The sequence below is a fragment of the Danio rerio genome, chromosome 1 (assembly GCF_052040795.2).
Source record: "Danio rerio strain M-AB ecotype USA chromosome 1, GRCz13ab, whole genome shotgun sequence".
Taxonomy (NCBI): domain Eukaryota; kingdom Metazoa; phylum Chordata; class Actinopteri; order Cypriniformes; family Danionidae; genus Danio; species Danio rerio.
In genome coordinates this window covers 36,226,564-36,252,763 of record NC_141021.1, presented here as the reverse complement: position 1 = coordinate 36,252,763, position 26,200 = coordinate 36,226,564, and the positions used below count along the sequence as shown (strand labels likewise).

Here is a 26,200-nt window from a genome sequence, read left to right as displayed (position 1 = left end):
AAGGCTGAAAACCCCTGCTGTAGTACATTTGAACAGATTTATTCATATTCATTACGACAAAAATGAGCCAATCGCAGCGCATGGATTTGACGCATGCTCATGTGAACAGTCACGGAGAGACACCTCGTGTAAATTCGACTCTGCTCGATGGCTGTTCGTGTAGGTTCGTGCTACGTTCGGGAAGTTCCGCCTACCTCTCGGATCTTGTCGATCCTGAATTAGGGCTGTATTTCGTCCCCCTCGTTCTCTGTGTTGTTGTCCTCGGTGACGCGACGGAGGTGTAGCCTGACGCGGTCTCTTACGTGTCGGACTAAATAAAAGTGGAGCTCCGGAGGCCTGGGAGTGACGAGGCGAGTCTGTGTCGGGTAAGAAGAGACGCATTCGTGGGGGAAAGAGATAATACACTTGGCGTTTTAGTGGACATGTCGCAATGCTCGATCCGTCTGTAACAAAGAGATCATGGCGGCGGTGGGCATGTTTCTCCACAGCTCAGACTTGCTTGCAGACAATGAGTCAGGTTGTAGAAGGAGGAAAGCGGGACGGGTCTACAAAATACATGTGTTTATGGGAGAGAGATGCGTAGTTATGAATGCGACCGCCCGTCCATGGCACCTTTTTATGAAAGTCCAGCGCGTGAAATGATTTTTTTCTTTTTTGGCTCCAGCATTGGTTTGTTGAGCAGTCTAAGCTCTCCGTGATACATTAAAGATCTTTACTGCATTCCCGCCCGAGCAATGGTGTTTTGTACCACATTAAACAGCTATTCTTTATCATAAATTGTGGGTTTTAACTGGTAAATAAAATTATAGAGAAAAAAATGATTCTTGAGTATTTTTCCATTCTGAGTGCACCATAAAACAGAGTGATTTTGTGCCGCATGCTTGATTCATTCAACCTGGAGTGCTATTTTACAAGTCGAAACACGCCTAAAAATGCAAGCGCTTGTATTTATTGTGCTGTTTTTTTATTTCTCAAATGGCCTTAGATGGACAATCATGAAAAATAAAATGATTTAGCTTGCACTGTATGCCGATTTTATTTTCCTTTAAGTTACCACGTTCATAAATGCTTAAAAACCAAAACACAGACTGACAGCTGCATACGGAAGTAAAAAAAAGGCGGCAAATGGAGTCAGCTTGTGTTTGTGGCACACGATGATTAAGGTCTCATTTTTAACACGATTACTTGTTACAAAATAGTCACAGCTCCATAAAAGACTAATATTAATGATATTTACTGTTAAATATGCATATTCTTATTTTTGTGCTGAGGCTTGGTGGCTGCTTTTGTTAAAATACATTATAATGCAAATATTTCACTTTAGTAATGCCATTTTTTACGTGAAGAAATATACATTTCTGGAAACATTTCACCCCTTTAAGAATTTAATACATTTAAATTTTATTTTTGGGTTTACATTAAATTGACATGTTTAACGTTAAGTATGTTTAAAAAGAAAAAAAAATGCATAAATTTATATTTTATATTTAAAATGTTCGTAATGCCGTTATATCAAACCCAGTCTGTGGGTAGAAGGTTTTTTTTTTTTTTTTTTTTGCAGTCAACCTTTAAAATAATCGTGGGTGCATAACAATACCCTTTTTTGGGCAGTTTGATAACCTACCCTGTGTATATATTCATTGCATAATTAATTTTCAAAGTATACAAATGAAGGACTCTTGAATTACATCTTCAGGCTATCTAGATGACCATGGAGGCAGGAGCAGATGTCCAGCAGGGCGGCGACACTGCGGTCTCAGAGACAGACACTCAGCAGATTGCCACCTTGGCACAAGTGAGTTTCTGGCATTAAGATGCTTCCAAAGCTTTTGGAAACGTTTGCTAGGATGACAAGGCTGATTATGATTAGAGGGTTACAGTTATTATACATGTAGATCCGGGATGATGTTTTTATTTAATTAAACCTTATTGTACCTCCCTGGTGCAGGTTTCCATGGCGGCAGCACAGGCATCAGCAACTGCACCCACAGTGACCTTAGTTCAGCTGCCCAATGGGCAAACAGTGCAAGTTCACGGGGTCATCCAGGCAGCCCAGCCCTCTGTCATACAATCCCCACAGGTGCAAACTGTACAAGTAAGGCAAATTCTGTTATTATTTTAATCACCCTCATCTTGTTCCTAACTCCTTAGACCGTCTTTAATCTTTGGAACACAAATTGAAATATTTTAGTGCAAAGATGGAATTTTCATTTTTAGATGAAATATCTCTTCAAAGTTTAGGATGACAAAGTGTTTACTGATTCAGGTGTAAAAAGCGTTAATATTTATGCCTTTTTGTATCAGATTTCTACTATTGCTGAGAGTGATGATTCTCAGGAGTCAGTGGACAGTGTGACAGATTCTCAGAAAAGGAGAGAGATTCTGTCTAGACGGCCCTCATACAGGTATCTGCATGTTTCTAAATTTGATGACACATTTATAATCCTGTTTTAACGAAAGCTGCATCTTTTTTTCTGCAAAAATCTGTTTAAAATGAAAAATGAGGACACAAGTGTCTATAAACTTACTATAGCAAGAAAACTGTTTCATATTTTTTAACCTAACATTTATTAAACAGTGCGGAAATATTACAGTAACATTCATTCCTCATTTAATGAATAATAGTAGTTATTTCAAAAATGTTTTCAAATGGTTTGTGTTTTTACCATTTAATTAAGACATTCTTTGAATTTACAATTTACACATAAACAACACTTAAAGTGAAACAGTCGTTTTGTTTTACCTTTCATAAAATGTATAAAAGCACAAAATCTAAAAACTAATTTTTTAACAGCACACAATTAAAAAAATAATAATTTTATTAAAATATTTAAAACTTATAACTGATTGTTTCTTTTTTACTTAAATAAACGTTTACTTTCTGAAAAAAAGAGAGATGTTTTCAAGTTTGTCAGTCATTCATGTGGTATAAATATATTTTAATATGTATAGCAATTATATAAAATTATTTATTAAAGGTTTTTACACTTGTGTACCATCAAATGTTTCAGACAGAGAGTATTTTTGACAGCTAAAGGTGATCCATGCATACCCAAGTTCAAAATGACTTGAACATGAAATCACAATAGGGTGGTGCGGTGGCTCATTGGTTGGCACTGTCACCTCACAGCAAGAAAGTCGCTGGTTCGAGCTTTGGCTGGATCAGATGGCATTTCTGTGTGAAGTTTGCATGTTCTCACTGTGTTCATGTGGGTTTTCTCCGGTTGCTCCAGTTTCCCCCACAGTCCAAAGACTAAATTGTCAGTAGTGTATGTGTGTGAATAAGAGTGTATGGGTGTTTTCCAGTGATGGGTTGCAGCCGGAAGAGCATCTGCTGCGTGAAACGTGTGCTGGATAAGTTGGCTGTTTCAACCCCTGATGAATAAAGGGACTAAGGCGAAAAGAAAATGAATTAATGAATGAAATCACAATATAAAAAAAAATTGTCACTTTCTTTTTTTTATTTGTTCACCAATGCCTCAGAGAACTTATATTTTGCTCTCGTAGTGTATGACATTTAAAATATATAAAATCAGCTTACAGAGTCTACATCATGCAGTCATATAAAATCATGTGGAAATGCTGCAGTGAATATTAATTGTCTAGATTTCAACAGCCACATAAATCCTACAATCTTGCTTTATTCACGAAGCCCTGTTCATAAGCTTCTTTTGATATTTTGTAATGCAGAAAGATCCTGAATGATCTTTCATCTGATGCTCCAGCGGTGCCACGGATAGAAGAAGAGAAATCAGAGGAGGACTCCACTCCAGCCATAACAACCGTTACTGTGCCAACGCCCATCTATCAGACAAGTAGCGGGCAATACAGTAAGTTATTTACCTGCTACTATTTTCCTCTCTTAAAGGTCTTATGAAGTGCTTTGAAATGTGCATTTTTATTCAATGTTTGACGTAGTCTCAACTGAGAAATGAAGAGAAAATGGCACATAGTGTAGCCCCTCCCCTTTAAAAAAAAAATAACAGCATTTAGTTTTTATCACGCTCTGCCAGTGTGAGTGGTTGAGCTCAAGCGCATCAAATGTGTCTTGAAGGGGACAGGGAATATTAGAAACTAAAGGGTATTCGAAAGGTCATAATTTAATGAGAAATTATGAGGGGATGTGAATAAAACTTGATCCATTTAGGCAGAAGTGACAATATCTAAACTTTTTTTAAGTTTATAGGAGTTTTATTTATTTTTTTACACTATTTTGGTGCATACTTGCTTATAGATATCTTAAAAACTAACATAACTGATACTAACATCTAAAAAACTTTATTTTAGTTACAGGAGAAAGAAACAGCTGGACACTGTTTGAATCAGCCAGGTACATAGAAAGTTAACCAGATGTAAATTGTTTTCTTCCAGTTGCTATCACTCAGGGTGGGGCGATCCAATTAGCCAATAACGGGACGGATGGAGTGCAGGGACTGCAGACACTAACCATGACAAACGCCGCTGGAGCTCAGCCCGGCACCACCATCCTGCAGTATGCACAGACCAGTGACGGCCAGCAGATACTTGTTCCCAGCAATCAAGTGGTGGTGCAAGGTCAGATTCCTTTTTCTGGTCAAAAATACAAGACACTTCAGTTCAAAACAAGTACCAGGATTCATATAGTCATTGAATACCTGGAAAAGTCATGGAATTTTGACATGGCATTTTTCAGGCATGGAAAAGTTTTGGAAAAACAAAAAAACCCACAAAGTTTTGGAAAAGTGATGGAAAACAGATATCTGTATACTTGAATATTGATTATTTCTTTTCTGTCCTTGGATTATCACATACAGTCACATTATTATTGTGGTGTAAGCATTATCTAAATCAATTTTTCAATACACACACACACGCACACACACATATATATATATATATATATATATATATATATATATATATATATATATATATATATATATAGGTCGTGAAAATTCAACTGAAAGTCTTGGAAAAATCATGGAGACGTTATAGAGTTTTAGAAGTAAAAATATGTATGAACCCTGAAGTACAAATCGTATTTAATGTATTAAATAAAACGACAGAAATTGCTAACAGCAATGGCAAACAGATGAAGAGATTTTTTTGAATCATTTATTCATTTATGTTTTTTATAAGCAGTAATAAGTCAATTTATACAGTTGAAGTAAAAATGATTGGTCCTCTTGAATTACTAGCCCCCCCCCTGTATATTTAAATGCTTATCAAGTTTAATTAGGCAAATTAGGGTAATTAGGCAAATCAGTGTGTAACAGTTTGTAGAATTGTTTGTTCTGTAGAGAATCCAAAATAAAAAGCAGAAATAAAACAAATAAAACTCCAAAAATCATATGGGAAATATTTGAAAAAGAAAAAAATCACAGTAGGCTTATGATTTTGACTTTGGCTGTAGTTACATGGTACTATCTATAGACAATTTAGATGTGTGCTTATAAAAGTGAAAATCTGAATGAAAAGAGAAGAGGATAATATTCATATCTGTACACATGCATACATTGCATATAAACAGGGGATTACATAACTGGAATGCAGGTGTGCATGCGTGATTAAATGCAAAATGTGGATCAGATACTAGAGCTGGGCGGTATGTTGGTGTATTAATCAGAATCAGAAAGAGGTTTATTTCAAGGTTTCTTCACGCATACGAGGAATTTGTTTTCATGACAGAGCTTCTACAGTGCAACAGAATTACAGAGACAGGACAAAACAGATAATAAATTAAAAAATAGAAGTAATGAATGCAAATATAGAAATTGACAAGTGTATGTACAGGGATATTACTATATACAATGTTATATGTGCAGCTGTTATTTGCAAATTGGCATGTAAAGTATGTTGTTGAATAAGTGTATATGTATATAAAAAGTGTATAGCAAGTAGATATGTTGGTTCCACAATTATTATCATCAAGTGTTTATGAGATTAATTGCCTGAGGGAGGAAACCTGTGTTGGGCTGTTCTGGTGCACAGTGCTCTGTAATTTATATTAATACCGTTAATTAATCTATATAATTGTATTAATTTAATAATTATATAACTGTATTAATTTATACAAATATATTTTAATACAGTGTAAAATTATATAATACCACTTTTACCGTGGTCACATTTAGAGTTCACAAACAAGAGTCTATCATTGTTATCAGTGCTCTCTCTCTCTCTCTCACACACAGACACACACTTTCACCCCACCCGCACTCTTCCCATGAGCACACAGTTAGTGGCAGCCAGGGGGTGAAACTAGGGTGAAGCCATTTTATTGGCTGATGCCTAACCAATGAACAACACCAGCCAGGGACAATGCATTTTCAATGATATTGTGCTAAAGTTAGCATTATTAGCTTTGTGTATACATCATATATAAAGCATTTATTATTTCTATGAGATGTCTATGGCTCTACGCTGTAGGACTTTTTATTTTCATTAAGGCTGCCTGGGTGCTTCCGCAATTAACCACAACGTCATTATAAACTCAATACGTTGTGTCATTGCCTGATTTACACACAATATAACGTAAGTCTCACACCAGACTCCATTAAATCAAACTGTGCAAGGCCATGTCTTTAAAATATGAACATTTACTTTACCACAGTATTTTCCATGGGTTTGTAATGATCAGTTGCTGCTCCTCAGGGTGCTTACATTTAAATGGATTTCCATCTCATTACTGAACAAATACTAAAGTCTATTTAACTGACTGGACTATGGTAATATTACATGCTCAAGAAACCTTAATGAAATTGAAGATAAATCAACCTTTTCGCAGAATGTTTGTATAACACACACACACACACACACACACACACATATATATATATATATATATATATATATATATATATATATATATATATATATATATATATATATATATATATATATATATATATATATATATATATATATATATATATATATATATATATATATATATACACACACACACACACACACACACACACACACACACACATATATATATATATATATATATGTATGTATATGTATACACATATATATATATATATATATATATATATATATATATATATATATATATATATATATATATATATAATTTTTTTGTGTGTATAACCGGTTTGTTTTCCCATTAATGAGGCTATTCATTTTGTACAGTTTTATTTGCATAATATTGAAAGCTGAATATTTTTGTTTAAGCAGTTTCATATTTTTTTTTCCAGTTATTTAAAATTGATTTAAAAGCCCAAAGCTATGAAATTATTTTTCACAAAGTATTTCTTAGATTAAATATTTTTTGCACTATGTTGAGAAAGTGGCAGGACTTTATGTGCTTGAGGGTGTGGGCTGGCTCTGTGCCACCATTGAAACTGCTTTTATTTAGCTGCTTTTCACATTTTTCCTATTTAAACTGAACTAGATGTTTACACTGCTGCATCCAGAAACAGCCTTTAGCAGAATATGTTGTCCTCACGCACATGAACCACGCCTGACCGTGTCAACAGATTTCACACGTCTTTCAAGGTCATACATCACAAGAACACCCAAAACTGTTTGGTGACCCACTTTTAGGCTGTGACCCAAGCAGTTAAGAAACACTGCATTAGCTCATCCATGAACATGCAAGAAAGTCATGATGACGGCAACTTCCATGAGTCCACACTCATTCATTCACATGAGTGTATCAAACTAAGCCTTTGCTTGTTGTGAATACACAGTTTCTAGATTTTATGTGAAAAGTGTATCGTACAGAGTAGAATGAAAATGATTATTCTCCGCTGTAACGTTATATTTACTGTAATGCATTACTTTTATAATGCGTAACTTGCAACACTGATTATATACAGATATTTGCAAAATATGTAAATGCATGCATATATTTATATATACATTATAAATACTTACAGTACACACATGTAAGTACAGATGTGCAGGATGTGGTTCATCTTTAGAAAGCATTAATATAAATAAATAACGTGTATGGGTGTGTTTGTTATACATGTAAAATAATATGTACACGTATAAAAATGATGATTATCAGACAGGTATTGATTTAAAAGAGAAAAAAGAAACAAAGATACAAATTATGAGTTTATAGAAGAATATGTATAACAAATAAATGATGATAATAATAAAATGAAAGTAAAACTAAACTAAGATAATGGAATTGATGAACAGATACATAAATGGGTAATAAAGAGATATTAGAAGAAGTGTGCTAGTCTAGTTTAGTTATTCTGTTGTTAATTAAATCCAGGCTTGGCTTGCTCTGTCTCCAGGATGCTGAGCGTCTCCTTGTCCAACTATAAATGTGCTGTTTGTGTGTTTCAGCGGCATCAGGAGACGTTCAGGCTTATCAGATCCGCACTGCAGCTGCGAGCACCATTGCTCCTGGGGTGGTCATGGCCTCTTCCCCAGCACTGCCCAGTCAGGGAGCTGAGGAGGCCACACGTAAGCGGGAAGTTCGGCTGATGAAGAACAGGTACCTGCCAAATGCACATGCTCATGTTGGATGTAAATAATGGTCTTATACAAACATTTTTGATTGTATAATATATATATATATATATATATATATATATATATATATATATATATATATATATATATATATATATATATATATATATATATATATATTTCTGCTAAAGCATGTAATGCATAATCCTAAGAAAAGCACCTGAAAAGTTTTGAAAACGGGCCAATCTTTTATATTCATATTTAAAATTAAAAGCAATTATAAAGCTACTGTAACCTTTGAAAACCAAGATATTAGGAAATAAGTATTATTGTAAGATCCATATTTTATAAATATTAGTAATGTAATGGTTAAAATGTGAATATACAAATGTGTTAATATTTATAATTCTAACTTTACACTACAGTATTGCTATATATATATATATATATATATTTATATATTTATATATATATATATATATATCAAAACAATATATTTAGTTTTGTTCTTACTATTATATTATTATATTCTTACTCTATACCATAAAGGTAAAGTTTAATAACAATGTGTGTTGTATGGTCATAAAAATAGTTTTCAGCTTTTATTTCAAGCTGGTCATACACTAAAAAAAAATGCTGGGTTCCACACAATCAACTTGTGTTGGGACAGCTTAAAGAAATTAAGTTAACTTATTTGTTTTAACACATTTTAGATTATTGAACATAAAACAATTAAGTTGTCCCCCTCCAAAAAACATAAAACTATATAAATAAATTTAAATAAAACTTATTCAATCTGCACTCCGGGATAAAAAGTACAAGACTGGTGGGGGTTCTCCAATGTGTTCAATGAGAACATTTATTAATATGGACTTTTTAAGGTACTATTTTATGGTACCAGCTTTAGTACAATTTGTGTATGATAATAGACATGCACAACATTCAACTGTTTTTTTTTTTTTTGTTTGTTTTTTTTTAAGCAGTAATAATTCATGCAGTCATGCACATTTTGACAGCTAATATAATGCAAAACTAATTTAAACAGCCAGTTATTCCTTACATCAATACATTTTTTTTGAATAGGCCTAGGCTACTATAATAAAGAAAATCCACTATAATTAAAAAAAAAAAAAAAAGCTAAAAAACTCTTGACATATGAAAGAGTAAAGCGTGAAGTTTTAGTAATTTTTCTCGCATTGATAATTTAATATTAGTTAGACAATGTCATTACGCTGCTGTGCCGGCAGCCAATCGTTGATCTTGATTTTGTGGATCGATAGATCTGTCTTCCACAACACAAGCAGGTATCTCAGATCAGTTCATCCAGACATTTTAATCTCGTTCACAAATTAGTTTGAAGAACCAAACCAGCCAGAGATCAGTTATCAAGACTTAAAAGATCCAGGATCTGTCAAATCATCTTAAATCATTTAAGTGAAGTACAAAGAACAGACTGCAGGATTGAGTTTGGTGACCCCTGTCTTAAACTGTAACTTGAATTACTGTTGCCAGCCAAATTTCAGAACAAAGGTTTTAAATGTTGCATCTGTGGTTTGACTGTAATAATGTGTTTCCACCACAGGGAGGCAGCACGGGAGTGCCGCAGAAAAAAGAAAGAGTATGTGAAATGTCTGGAAAACAGAGTGGCTGTGTTGGAGAATCAGAACAAAACGCTCATCGAGGAGCTCAAAGCGCTTAAGGACCTTTACTGTCACAAATCTGAATAAGTGCGCTCACGAAAACTTGCTGAACGGATCTCTTCTGGTGCCTCAAGAGACAGAGACTCTAAACAAACCCACGGGCACCTGCACAGCAGCTCTGTCTCTTCTCATTTCAATTTCTTTTCCTTTTTTTAAAAAAAAAACAAAACTATATATCATCTTCTGTAAAAAAAAAAAAAGTCCAGTTATCAGGAATACATTGTAAGTTTGTTAGTGTAAACTTTTTTATTTTGCTTTTCTCTTCAGAAGAAAGAGAGTCGGTTTCTCTGAGACAGAAAAAAAAATTGACACGCAGGGTACAGTTTCGCTATCAAACACGGTGCCCTACTTAAGGAGCGTGGAGAACCATAAAGAGCACCTTTTCACTGCAGCAGTGACAGGGAACGAATGTTTGTGTGGGTTTATCATGGAAACAGCCCCGGGTGCTGCTCCTGTCATCTGAAAGACTTTGCCACACTGCGCCAGTCGCTGATGGCTCTGCCTGCCAGCATGATTAAAGAGGGATGGAGGTTTTCACTTTTGCAGCATGAGTCTTTAACGATCCAGATTAAATCAGCTGTGTCCTTTCCTGTTGTTTTACCGCTTCTGTTACTAATACATATACTCATAATTTTTGTTCTTCAAAAGACATGCAGAAGAATTTTATATATACGTGTCTCTGCTGTGACACGGACTGATGTGTAATGCATCGTTGTCTACCTTTTTATTTTGTTTTGTTAAGCAGTATTGCTTTTGTTACAAAGTTAAGTGCTATAAGGAAAAACTCAGTCACATTTGTTAACGGAAATATAGGTGGATCCTTTAAGACGTGGAATGATGATGTTTGGAAAAAAGTGTTGTAAAGTAAATGAAATATATTATGTGATTTTCACAAGTGAGCGTTTGATAGCCTATCATCAGAAAATCATTTTTAAAAAAGAAAACTTGTTATAAGTGTGCTTATATTGTAATATATTGGATTTTTCCTCATCTATGCCAGACTTTACCGGTCATTCTGGTGCCATCTACACTAATCAGAGATTCCCTTATTATTTTGGGCAAAGATTTTGATATACAGACACTGATGTCTGATCTGTGGAAAATTATTCAGTTTTTTATGTTCCCCATTGCAATGGAAATGCTGTTGTTATTTTGTTCTGTCTTTTGCCATAACATACACAACAACATGACATGCATGTTATTTGATTTTTTCTTTTGTTTAATTTTTTTTTAAATATTGTATTTTTAAGATATGTTGCTAAACTTGTAACCTAAATCAGTTAAAACATTATGGTGCAGTCTTTCATCAACAAATATATATTTGGCAGCTGTTTGTAAGCAAATGTTTTGAGTTATTTTCATTTTTACAGTTTATCACTTTTTATGTTTGTGAAGATGAAATATCATTAGTCTTCACTTCAAACCAGGGTTGCTCAGTTCAAATCATTTTTGGTCAGGTAGTTTATAAGAGAAATAGAATCTTAATATTTACAGTAAAAGAGGAGTTTTTCTTATTCGGTTACCTTTTAATTAAGCGAAAACTTGCAAGTTCATATTGATAAATCAGTATATGTGTAATTTTGAGTGTATGGGTGAGGCGACCCATGATTAATAAAGGGACTAAGTCTCAAAGAAATGAATGAATGAATATTGATAATCATCCAAACCTGCCTACTACAACAAACGCGTTGAAAAGACTATTCTGAAGCATTTGTCATTTTCTCACAATATTGTTGTCTTGAATTGTTTGTTTTATTTTTGTTTCATTCTTCACACAAACATATTAAGCAGCACTACAATATTATTAAGATAAAAGAAGAAATTATTTTTATAACATTAGCACTGTCACCTTACCGCAAGAAGGCCCTCACAGTCTAAAGACATGCGCTAGAGGTGAATTGATGGGGACATGGGGTTTTTCCCAGTGTTGGGCTGCAGCTAAAAGGGCAGTCGCTGTGTAAAACATATGCTGGACAGGTTGGCGGTTCATTCCACTGTGGCAACCCCTGATTGATAAAGGTACTAAGCTAAAAAGAAAATGAATGAATGAAATTGTATGAGTGTGAATGTGAGAGTATGTGGGTGTTCGTCATTACTGGGTTGCAGCTGGAAGGACATCCTCTGCGTGAAACATATGCTGGATAAGTTGGTGGTTCATTCCGCTGTGGCGACCCCTAATAAATAAAGGAGCCAGACTGAAAAGGGAATTACCAAGGAAAATTAAGGAAATTAGCATGTTGTAAAGATTTCTAATCAAGATAGTTCAAGTATGAACCACATTTTTTTTTTTTTCCTCAGATGATAAAACAGAAGATACTGAAGTTAAATAAGCAGCCCTTCTATAGTACCCCCTGCTATGGATGTCAATGGCTGCTTTTTTTCTCAACATTGTTCAGAATATCTTGTTTTAAGTTCAACAGAAGAAAGAAACTCTCGGACTACTTAAGAGTGAGTAAATGACGAGGAAATGTTCATTTTTAAGGATCATTTAACACCAACAGGAAAAATGATGCTGCAAATTCAGTTTGTTTTGTGTTCCATTACCTCAACCCTACTCCTAAAATAAACCCTCACAGAAAAATATTTAGCAATTTAATTTTTTTTTTTTTAATCCTTAATGCAGAAATGCAGTTTGCCCCCTCAAGGGGGTCTTTCGGACCATTCTGCCCAGAGCTTTAGGCATAGTATGGTTTTAACTGTTGGTCAAGTCACACCCATTTACTAATGACTGACCAATGGTTTCCTGGCAAAGTTTGAGCAGGAGATTTTCTTTGTCTCTGGACCACTCCTATGCATAATGAGGGACCTCCCTCAACACAAAGATTGACCTTAACTATGAGCATTAAATAATGCATACTGTACAAGTTATCATGCACTCAGCATCATGTGATGTAAAATAGCAGGAGATACAAAATGGTAGTAAACCTGACACTAAACACACATAACCTAGCATCTAGGCATTTCTATACTGTATACACCTCAAAAAGGACTTTATAAAAGCATGCATATACTGTTTTAACTATACTTTCGCCATAGGGCAGAGTACATAGATTGTCAACACACATTACATATCATTTGGAGTTTTAAGTCCTAATGGTTCTTTTCTTCGAATCTGGAGGTGGCTTTGGAATGTGATTGGGTTTGCAAAAGCTAGAAGGAGGGAACTTACTCCATTTCCCTATCTGCAATATAGGTTAAACAGTGGTAATGAGCCCCCAGCGTGCAATAAGCATCTCAGGGTAACCCTGGTGTCATGCACAGTGACCTTTGGCTCCAGACTCTCTGACGCCAATTGACATAAAATTCAAGGCAGATTAAAATATGGTATGAGGAAAGGTGACTCCCTTTCTTCAGCTGCAGCTCATATGTTACAGTGTGTGTACTGCAAAGTGCATTTGTGTGAGACTCATCATGTCAGAAAGGCTTGAATAAACTCCACAAATACATGAAATAAACTTACTTGGTATTTTTGACTAATGAGCTGTATTTCAGCTTCATCCTGGTCAATATCTATCACTGACTGCTGTTTATCTGATAATGCAGTAGAAGCAGGGCGGGGAGATGCTCATTTGCATTTAAAGCCACAGGCTACAAAAACAGCTACACTGGACTCAGACACCAAAATGGACGTATTCTAGAGACTATAATAAATGATTTGATGGGTATTTTGAGCTAAAACTTTTTATACACATTCTGGAGACACCAAAGGCTTATCTTACATCTTGTAAAAGAGGTAAAATAGGTGCCTTTAAAACTTGATTTGCTATACCAATTTAAAGCTAAGAAAACAGTACTTTTGATACGACTGATATGAATGAATAAAGTTTCACAAAATCAGATTAGACATGAGAAATAATCTAAACATTGGAAAAAAAAAAAAACTTGTTTACCTCAAAATTTGTTTTATTCTTAATCAATGCTCACAAATGACTGATTTCTTTCAGATTGCGGGGGTCTAACCAGGGTGCAAATTACACATTGACGATTGATGGGGTCAATTTTTTGGGTAGTAGGTTGTTAATACATGCTTCAGTGTAAGAAATTTATGAATGTATTTGTTACATCTCATTTATTAATACAATGTATATGTTTTAAGTGTTTCGAGGGATATTTAGAGACTATTTTGGTGGTTACTGTCGGTCAAACTATACAAATTCTATGTCTAATTTTTCTTTTTTTAGGCTACATGCAGATATAAACACCATTTTACAAGAAACATGTATTGTGACTACCTAAGATGTCTTTCGGTGTTCTTGAACTGCTAGTTTAAGACTGCTGAATTATAGGTTTACTAGCATTGATTGGCATGAGTATGCATTCAAAATAATATGAACCATTACAGGGGTCAATTTATTTATTCATTTTATTTTCAGCTTAAATTTGAATCTTAAATCAGCTTAAATTTACGCAGCGGATACCCTTACAGCCGCAACCCATCACTGAGGAACACCCATACACTTTCATTCACACAAGTACACTATGGACATTTTTGCTTACCCAATTCACCTATACCGCATGTCTTTGGACTTGTGGCGGAAAACGAGCAGCCGGTGGAAAACTGTGCGAATGCGCGGAGAACATTCAAACTCCACAAAAATACCAACTGACTCAGTCGAGGCAAGAACCAGCAAACTTCATGCTGTGAGGCATGAAGCACTATCTACTATGCCACTGAATCGCCCTATGGGGGTCAAATGTATATTTATATCACACATTTTTAATTATTAATATTTAAGACATAAATCAAAGATCAGAGAAAGCTATTTGAAATATATGTGAAATAAGCCTTGTTGCAACCTTCCCCACTTTTCCTTTATATGAGTAAAACAGTGAAAAACCTTTACAAATCAAGTACAAAAGAAAGGCTTTGAACAAGGATTTCTCAAAATGAAGTCTTGATTAAGGGAAAAAAAAAAACATTATTTAAGAGAAATTCTTTTATTGAAAATGTCTTTAAAAAGTCTTAAATTCATCTTCATAAATCATACAAAATTGTTTAAATTGCATTAAAACTCCATGTTTTGTTTTCTAAAAGAAAAGGTAAACTCAAATAAACAAGTTGTGATGTGCCATTTCACATATATTCTAAACGTAAACACCACATTTGAGAGCAATAATGCAATTTTCAGTCCTTCTATCATCACTTAGTAGCTAAATTGATTGAAAGAGCGAGATACCTTGAAATGATGAAGGTTATTCAGTCAAATCGGTTAGGCACTGCGGTAGCCATTCAATCGAAAAAAAAAGCAGGCATATGGCAAATTGTCTGTGATCCCTAAACTGCTTACAACAAAGAATTTTGTTTTAAGCGACACAAAAAAAAATCTCAATTTTCTGCTCAAAGAACACCAGATTGCCTTGTGCCATTGTTTGCAACAGAACAGCACAGAGCCTCCAGATTGCCTGTATTCAGTTACTCAGAGCGTTTTACCTTCACGCTCAGTGATCAAGGTCTCCAGCAGTCTTTGAAAGTGGCCACAGGCAAACGTATTCATAAAGCACATTAAGGTACTAAATGGCACTAAACGCACCCACTGTGTAAACCTACTCTCCAATACCTTTGCCTGTGAATCCGAGGCTTTGATTGCTATTTAAGCAAAATGAAAGACTTAGATTAGAACGTGTTTTTGATCGATGATTATAGACTTCAGTAATTAGCACTTATTCGTATTAGTAGTAGCATAAATGATTAAAAATGATCATTTGTGTCAAGGGTTAATTACAGAGCTTTTTCATTCAGTCTTTAATGATTTGCTTCACCTTGAAGTTATTCATCATTTGTTACGAGTTCTTTGCTCTTAAAAAAAATACTTTTCTGCTTAGAGAATTTAACGAGGAGAAGCGTAAAGAAAATGAGCGTGATTTTAACCTATCCATATGACAGTTATTTTTTATAGCATGTCTTCCCATCAAATGCTTCATTTGTTCTCGATAGATAGATAGATAGATAGATAGATAGATAGATAGATAGATAGATAGATAGATAGATAGATAGATAGATAGATAGATAGATAGATAGATAGAAAGCAAAAATGCCGTCCAATGCTTCCAAAGGACTTGACACGAAGAGAGAAGTGCTTATAGTTTAATTTAATTATGTTCCAGTGAATTATAAAAAATATATATATCGCTCTAGCATTTGACAAAGGATCTCCCCCAGTTTAGTGCTGGATTCGGTTAAAAACTCCTCTGGTGAAGTTGTGGATTGTGAGCCACAACCGGTATTTTTATTTGTCAAAATTGATCTATTAAATGCACACTTTCTAGCGTTAACGCTATTTTGTAGCGAGGACATAAACAAGGATGTAAACAATGGGAAATGCTGTTTGGCATCGTTTACAATTTAGCTACAAATTCATATTTACATTCTCAGATTCTACATCTCAAATCATAAACTCGCAAAACATATAAGAACGCTTCATATTACTTACACATGCTTATTCTGAATATAAGTGAAAAGCATTTGTCAGATTTTATTTTAAAGAAGGCATGAGGTTCAACTGTGTGCTCTTCATTTTTATGTCTGATTTAGGCAGCTAACACTGCAAACAGCTTCTCTGTTTACACATCACAAAGGCGCGCACATGTAGAGGCATGATGTGGTGATGTGGAGCTGATCCGCAAATCCCAGCACATTTTGTTAGCTGACCAATCAGAGCCTGTGAAGGTTGTTTTTTATGTTAGCAAAAAAGCTATATATAATCAAAGTAAGATAAATAAAAAACAACATGATTTTCAAATGAAGCATGAGCACACGTTGCTTTGCATCTTATAAACAAAGAGAGAAAAGCTGATTTTACCTGTCAGTAGGTGCACATGGCTCCTAAATAGCATTAAATTAAGAAGAATAGTAGATTTCTTTCTTTTTATTTCAACAGTCTTTTTTTTACTTTAACCCATTGAAAAGAAACAGTGTCTAACAGTCTCATTATACATTCAATTATTGTTAAACATTTAATTATGTTTAGTTTGTCGCATATAGTTGACCATTTATGTGATGTGGGTAAATGGTGTGTTTCAATCCGGCTACCACCGCAAGTATATTTCAAATCTGTGGGAAGCACTGAATTGGATTAACTAAATTGGACGTAGCGTGTGAATGTGAGAGTGAATGGGTGTTCTGTGTCTGGTCTGCTTTTTGGCTGGAAGGGCATTTGCAAAACATATGCTGTAATACATAGTGGTACACTCTGCTGTGGTGACCCCTGATAAATAAGTGAGTAAACCGGAGAAAAATTAACAAATGAATGAAATACATATTTGATTAGTAAATACTTAATTTGCCATTTGTATTTTGATAGACAAAAAAGTAATTTTGATTTAAATACTTTAAGAGGCTATATTTTGTAAATATAAAATACATATTCAAATATATAATTTTATTCTTACATCATCTGGCATAATAGGACTTTTTACATCTGAATGCAAACAAATCACATGATGCATCCTGTTGAATCCAGATCATTGCATGCATCAAAAAAGGTCAGTCAAGAAGCTGCTTTTGTGCTTGATCAAACAGGGATAGTTCACTCCAAAATTAAACATAGATATTCTAAAATAAATAATACTGATACTAACAATTTAAATATATAAATATAAATATATTTTAATATTACGGGTCCTTTAAACTTAGCATATTTTTCTTTCCAGCCAAACTTTCTCCAAAAGATAAACATACTGCAAATATAATAATAATGGTGACAAAATCCTTGCTCTGTTAAACATTCATTCATTCATTTCATTCATTTTCTTGTCGGCTTAGTCCCTTTATTAATCCGGGGTCGCCACAGTGGAATGAACCGCCAACATATCCAGCAAGTTTTTTTTTACGCAGCGGATGCCCTTCCAGCCGCAACCCATCTCTGAGAAACATCCACACATACACACACTCATACACTATGGACAATTTAGCCTACCCAATTCACCTCCACCGCATGTCTTTGGACTGTGGGGGAAACCGGAGTACCCGGAGGAAACCCACGCGAAACTCCACAAAGAAACGCCAACTGAGCCAAGGATCTAACCAGCGACCCAGCGACCTTCTTGCTGTGAGGCAAACGTGCTACCCACTGCGCCACTGCGTCGCCCCCTGTTAAACAACATTATTAGAAAATATTTTCACAGAAGGCTTTTCAAAATTCATGATTGTGCTATCAACGCGAGCCACAGACTGATTCAATTTAAAGTAATTCACAGACAAAATTACATAAGATTTCCACAGATGTAACCTTGTTGTGCAATAAATGTAAAAACTTTAAAAGGACATTGACTCAGTCATTTCAGTCTTGCCATAAAATTTGTTCATTTTGACAGAACGTTTTTAATTTCCAGGATTGATCTGTCACCAAAGCCAAAATTGGACATTTTTGGAGACACCTCAGAAATATGAGACATATATCACAGGCAGTATGTGTGTGTATGATATTAGCAAAGAAAATCGTTTTACAAAATTGGAAGTCAGAACACGTGCCTGTTTTTAAAACCTGGATTATGTGTTGCCCATGGAAGAAATGTGATATGGAATGGCAAACAAATAAAACATATTTATTTATTTATTTATTTATTTATTTATTTATTTATTTATTTTATGGAACCCAATTGGGTTTATATCAGTAATGCTGACTTGTAACTTGCTTTGGCATATGTCGAGTTGTGGAGCCTACACATTTCACTAAACTCTTTATTTTTAATGTGTAATTAAATTTTTTGGTAACACTTTATTTTAATGGTCCATTTGAGTATTACAAGACTGTCTGCTTAACATCTGTTAAGACTGCTTCTTCAACAGACATTTAACTGACTAAGAAACTTTGCAAGTACATGCCAACTTACATTAACCCTAACGCCAACCAAACAGTCTACTTAAAATTTAATGAGAATTAGTAAGCATGTAGATGCAATGTAACTTAAATTCAAAAAACGGACCATCAAAATAAAGTGTGACCCATTTTTTTTCTCTTATGCTTCTGGATGATATTGTATTATGCTGTGTCTGACTGTCTGTGTGTTGTGAAATTGCCTTTGTTTCTTTTTTTCTGTTTATGTTACTGTTTATTTTGTTATGCTAAAACAATAAAATAAAAAAAGGAATTTCATAGAAGGGCTTATATTTTTGTCTTCAACTGCACATGGATATGTGAAAACAGCTTTAATAATTCATGTATTTATGTCAGGCCTGTATGAGATCATTGAAGAAACACTGCACTTGTACACAAACCAGTCCTGCTACATTATTTTTTTGGTTATCAGATAGTACTTGCACATGCCCTATATTTGTTATGACATCCACATGAACTATCCTTTAAAGAAAAAAAATGTAAATAATGTAAGGTATAATACATTATAAATATATAATGTGGGTGGCTCAGTGGTTAGCACCCTCACCTCACATACTGAATATATAATGTAAGGTATTATACTTTGAAAACTGCAGGAAAAAATATTTATGGTAGATTCAAGTCAAAATATAAACCTAACCATAAAGAAAACCTAAAAAGAGTCATAAAATACAAAATGGACAGAAAAATGACAGAAGGCCTTTGCTTCGTATACAAAACAGACTAAAACAACAATTTGCCCTTCATTTGTTTCAGCACCTGGTCATTTGTTAATGAGGTCTGATGAAGTGTTATCGAAGTGAACGCTGTGATTGCTTTTGCACTCCTACAGCTGTGTCCCGGTGCTCTGATGGAGGATTGTTTTGGGGTAGTAATGGCATGAACTCCCCTCTCTTCTCTTTTATACTCTCTGCTGTTGAACTTCATGGCCCTGCCTGTTTGATTTCTGCTTTAGATTCTGATTGTTTTTCTCAGATAGTGAGGTCCTTCAGACTGATTATAATGTGAGACTAATTGAAATAAATTAAACAGGTAATGAAGTGTGAACCCCTGCTAGTGTGAAAGGACTGATGTTACGGTGTCTGTTGTAGGCCCATTTTGTCCTCATGATGTCTCTATCTTTATTATAAGCTGAAGTACAGGAAAAAAAAAAAAACATTCTATTCTATTCTACTCATTGATTAATTCATTTTCTTTTCCGCTTAGTCTCTTTATTAATCAGGGGTTACCACAGTGAAAGGAACCACCAATTTATCCAGCATATGTTTTACACAGCGGATACCCTTCCAGCTGCAACCCATCACTGGAAAACATCCATACACACTTACTCACACACATACACTACAGACAATTTTAGCTTATCCAATTCACCAATAGCACATGTCTTTGGACTGTGGGAGAAACCAGAGCACCCGGAGGAAACCCACATGAACACGGGGAGAACATGCAAACTCCACTCAAAAATGCCAACTGACCCAGTCGAACTAGCGACCTTTTTGCTCAGAGGCGATTCTGCTACTCACGGTGCCACCATGACACCCTATATTCTATTCTATTCTATTCTATTCTATTCTATTCTATTCTATTCTATTCTATTCTATTCTATTCTATAGAAAGACTTAACCTTCAAGTCTTAAATAAAACTCTATTATTCCAATTCAATCTAAACTAAGGGGAAATAAAGGGCCACCCACTCACTTCCCTTATCAAATAAGCAAATTTGTTTATTAGTGTTCTTTAAAAAAGACATTAATTTCTGTTTTAGGAATTAGGCTGGGAAATTTAATTAAGTTGAAATTGAATAGGATAATACGCTTTTTTAAGTGATGGGTTTGTTTGTTTTCTATCATATAAGGTAAATAAAATTCAAAACCTTTTATTATTATATTATATTTATATTGTATTATTATATTATCAATTAAAATACAAGACTTTAATCTAATTTGTTCAATTAAAGAGTTTAAATAAGTGATTAACACTTTTTAAGATGATGTTTAATCCTCCCTGTTTTCTATATTTCATCTCCCTGTAAAACAAAATCTAAAAATACCCACATGGCACACTGCACCATTTTCTGATCAAATAGCATGTTCATTATCATATCCCTACCACTGCAGGAACATATATCTATTGCCAAATGAAATCAGACCACCTAGAATGATGCTTTCTCCTATTCACAAAAAAAAAAAAAAAAAATAATAATAAAAAAAATCACTCAATGATAGCAGAAAAAAGCTTAGCAGGTGCATTTGCCCAAAGCCTCTGTTGCTCTCAAGATGTTTCAATTATTCATCCAAAGAAAGCTAACAGAAATGGCTATGAACGAGGACAGAGCAATTGATTTGAAGACCGGGTTCCTTTGGGCGTCTCAGGGTGGTACAATTACAATCTAATTACACAGAGACAGGGCAAAGGGAGTGTGACATTACTCATCTAATGTCCTGTCCTAGAGCGGATCACTGAAAACTTGCTTATTTATTTTCTGTTGTCAGGTGCTACTCTTTTTGCCACACTGAAAAACATTGAATAGAGAAGGATTTCAGATAACACTTTGGTTTTTGCATCTTAACTCTTCATACACACAAAATATATTACAGTATACTGTAGACTATTATGTAATAATCAATTCAAAAATAAGAATAAAAAACCCTCAGTTGGTATTTCAGTGTGTAGTTGACTGTTGCTTGCCTGACCATCTCTTTGTAATAAACCTGCATTTGTATCTGCACTCCTTTGTCAGCGTCCCCTTCACGTTACAGTTCCATTTCTTTTAAGTTTTGTAACTGAATCATTTTATTTAACTTAAACCTCTACATGCTTTACATAAATAATATTTAATAAAATGTAACAACTATAATTTCAAAGTTGTGAGAATTTTAATCAGTTGTATCTCATTTGTTGTTTTTTAAAGACTTTTTTGATCCAAAATCAAACTCTTAAACTACAACCATGAGCATGTCTTGACATTTTATTAAAGGTGTTTAATCGTAATGATTTAGGGAAAATTCTTTTAAATAACATTGTTTTCTCTTGAACTTTTAGTGCAGGCACTTTATTGATGGTGTTCGATCCTAATAATCTAGGAAAAGTCTGTAAAATAACATGTATTTTTTCTGTTATTTTATATTGTATTCAAAAGTTCATAAAAATTACAAACAATATCTGTAAATTAACAGCTTGACTGTTATTGTATGTACCATATAAGTAATGACAAATTTCAGCAATTTGTCTGTTTTATACAATAAAATTGTCGCACAACGTTTTACACAACGTTTCTTCCTGTTTTTTTTTGAAGTACATTTTAAATTACGTAAAATTAAAGTAATAAATTGTAATTACTTGCTCTGTAAAAAAAAAAAAAAAAAAAAGATTGTAAAAAGAAAGGTCAAATGACTGGCAGCTACGGCTGCCAAACAAAAACCATAAAATTATGGTAAAATTTCTTTGTTGAAATAAAGTGCAAAAAATAATAAATCTACAGATATTTTCATTAAAATGTTTACAGAAAAACACTGTTATTTTACAGACTTTTCATAGATTATCACGATCAAATGCGTACAATAAAACTACACACTAAGAGCGATCACATGCACCTGTTCTACATTCCGCTGATTGCACATACACAGTCGGAGGATCATTATGAACTGATTACATGCACTTTAAAAGCAGCACAGACGCATGCACCAATTGCTTAGTCTGGTTATACTGTTACTGTGAACATTATGACGTGTTTCTTTTCTTTTGCCTTGCTTTGTTTTTTTTTATTGCTTATGTTGTTTGCTGCCGGGACATTTATAACTCATTAACTAGGAGTTTATTAATGATTTAATAACTAGTTATAACGGTTAGTTATTCTAAAGTGTTACCAATTTTTTTCTAAATGAAAAACAAAACACATATCAGTTAAACAGAGATTAAAAAGAAAAATGAAAAGAAAGAGATTGAAATGTCAGAAAATGCTAAAAAAAAAGTCTGGATTACCATTTGGCAGCATGGAGAACTAAGACCTTATTATACAGATTTTTTCTTAGTGTCTCCATAGCTCACACATGGATGAAGCTGGCTTGGCCTGTTACACCCTAATATGTGTTTCAACACCCCAACGAGACTGTGACAGTCAGCCAGCAATGATGAATATATCTATTCCCTCAACACTGACAAATCCCATTTTCACCACACAGTCCAGCCTTCAAATATGTGTCCAGGCACATTCCATTTTCTCACAATAAGGAGATACACAATTCTCTATAATGGGAGATTTTTTGTGGATCATCATTTTTTTGCGATCATCATGCAGCAGTGCAAGACAATAAGGGCTCATCATTGCTATTCATTCTGTGCCTAATTTAGTGTTCCCACATCCTTTTATGTATATCACTGTCCTTTGAAGGTGAAGCATGAGTCAACGGCAGTTTATTCTGAATATGTTTTCAAATGTAAACATGTTTCTAAAGTAACAGAATGCTTAAACATAAATTATTGTAGTTGTTTTACGCTTGGTTTTGATGAGCTGATGAACATTCAAAGGTGTGCAGATTTTTTTTTTTTAGGAACCGCACATCTAAAGTAGTTCAAGGCAGGTTTTGAAACGCATTGCAGTTTCATATCATTATGCTGAAATCACACAGCTTATAACTGTCAAATCATAACAGAAGCCTTTGAATGTAATGACAAAGGCTGTTTCTCAATATGCATTCTTGTCTGTACTTGCGTTCTTGTGTCCTCTTGAAACGTCATCAACCGTCGCCAAAGTACTGTTCCAATTCAAAGTTCACATCTTTCCAAGTACACATGAAATTCCCGGAAGTGTACTTGCTCTGGCCTTTGGCCAAGGATGCATCGAGAGGTAAATTGTGGCTTTTTCTCAATATGCGTTCTTCAGCGGTCTTGCGTCCTCGTGTTCTCGTGCAACGTCATCATCAGCTGCCTAAGTTCAGTTCCAATACTCAAGACCGCAAGTACAGAGGACGCGTGAAACTTCCCGGATGTGTTCTTGATATCGAGGACGCACCGATGCAGACTTGAGCCCCGAACTTGCTCTGGAAGTCCCAGAAGTCATTGCGACTGAAGGTGGGAAGTGCTGCATTTTATCTAGATTTATTTTTAAAGTTCATAGATATGAATTATTTGCCTCAGGAGTTTCCCTAAATGAAACGGTGAAAGTAAACATTACCATGGACATCTTAATAAAGGAATAAACACATTAAGGGTGTTTGTTTGCTGTAATTCTGTTTATTTGCTGTAAGTTTTATTTATATTGTGCAACATATATTTATAATGTTTTATGCAAAGTATATATTTTGAAAAGGGGAAAAACAATAAATCGTTGTATGAAGGCTGTAATGTTTAAATAATTTACCATTTAAAACACGTGAAGGTCATGTGACCATCAGGAAGAACGCAGCATCTCAATTCTCAAAGGACGCGTTCTCTGCCCTCGCGGTCTCCTGAGTTCGTTCTTCCGAGAACACCTGGCAAGACCGGTCTCCACAAGAACACAAGTCCGTTCTCTGCGTTCATGGAATTGAGAAACAGCCTGTGTGAACTTGCGAAGCTCAGGTATCCCAGAATGCATTGCAGCGTAACCAGCAAGCGCTAATGGCGGAGGAGGAAACCCGCATGGTTTTAAAAATACTCCTTTACTGTGTCACAAAACAAAGTTTTAAGAATTTTTCAGGCGAGAATGTAGTTGTTTTAAACTTGAATCGGCAGTTTATTCACAAAGATAGCGTTTCTTTAATGATGTGGCTCAGCTTATGAGGACTCCGACTCCCAGCCTGCCAGCGGGAGCTCCGTCATCAGCTCCCCCGCCAGAGCAGCTTTACTTCGACCAGGCTATCTCGGACGTACTGCTGGATCTCATCTCTCCATTGTAGATTTGTGTGTTTTATTTTGACAGTGTTATTTTGTTACCGTTTATAATTGTCTTTAATTATGTTACCATGTTGTACACTGTTTGTCTTTGTTTACCAAACTGCTTGATGTAATCTTTATTTCTTATCGTGTATGTGTTTATTTCTTATTGTGTGTATAATTACCATTGTAGTTTATTAAATCTGATAATCAAAGACACGTGTCTGTGTATAATAACTCATTTTAATTCATATTTATATGAATACATGTGTACATTTTCTTAAATCAAAAATGTAAATTTAAAATATTAATATTATATTAATTAAATCATTTTATTGTTAATGTACAGTGAAACTGATGAATCCATGGTGAGGTAAGTGACGTTATGAAGTACACAGCTGTTCCATTTGAAGAAGTACCCGACTTGTGTCCTCGCGTCCTCGGGAGTTCGTTCTTCCAAGTCCGAACTGGGCAAGTCTGAACTTCCAAGGACGCAAGTCCGAACTTTGCGTACTTGGTATTGAGAAACAGCCAAAGACTATAAAATACACAAGATATGTCACTCTTATCTTTTTGATTGGGAAAAGGTGTAACGTCAATATGGTTAATTACAAAATTCAATCGTAAGCTTGGCTAGCAGTTTTGAGGAATTTGATGTTTCCCCATTCCAACCCAAGCATACTGCCCGAAAGGTGTTTTAAAGATGGCCGCCGAGTGAAATGACTTGCCTTAAAGAGACTTTGGTAATGCGTAAGAAACTACAGTAGTTCTACACACAGGAGCTGTCTTAAAATGCAACAATTGTATAATGTCTAAGAGTTCACACTTAGCTGATGATTGATAGTAAAGCTAGTTTGGTGTGCTGTCCCGGGAGAGAGCCCTGAGCCTCGAGCCCTGGGCTCCCTCCTGTTGCAAGGCGAGAGGGGAGTTTGAGCTCAGGTAGATCTCGATGACTCCCCTTCTAGCTTGTTGTAGCTAAGTGTCGGATATGTATGCTGAAAGGTGTACTCAGAGTTTAGCTATTGTATTTTTGATTAACTGTTTAGATTGCTTGTTTTTGAACTGTGGGAGGAAACCGGAGGACCCCGGGAAAACCCACGCGACCACGGGGAGAACAAGCAAACTCTGCACAGAAATGCCGTCTGGTCTGGAAAGGAATTAAACCAGGGGCATTCTTCCTGTGAGGCAACAGCGCTTATCGCCGGCCACCGTGACACCCGTTTGAAAGGAGGGAAAGTAGGGTTGGGTGGGGGGTTTCTTCAAGACGAAGATATTGAGATGAGAAAAGTCTGGTTATTTATAGTGAGTTAAGGATCGTCTGATAGGATAATCAGTCATTAGCTAAAGTTGGAACAGCTGTGAACAATCATA

General features: G+C 34.9%; 1 protein-coding gene across 1 annotated transcript; it reads left to right on the top strand.

Moving 5' to 3' along the window:
- The first annotated feature begins 257 nt into the window (after nt 1–257).
- creb1a (cAMP responsive element binding protein 1a) lies at nt 258–11,034 on the top strand. Its single transcript, NM_200909.1, is given in 8 exon segments — nt 258–365; nt 1,697–1,795; nt 1,949–2,095; nt 2,305–2,405; nt 3,691–3,830; nt 4,372–4,554; nt 8,311–8,461; nt 10,022–11,034. Coding segments are annotated over 7 exon segments (957 nt in total). The 5' UTR covers nt 258–365; nt 1,697–1,705; the 3' UTR covers nt 10,167–11,034.
- The last annotated feature ends 15,166 nt before the right edge of the window (nt 11,035–26,200 follow it).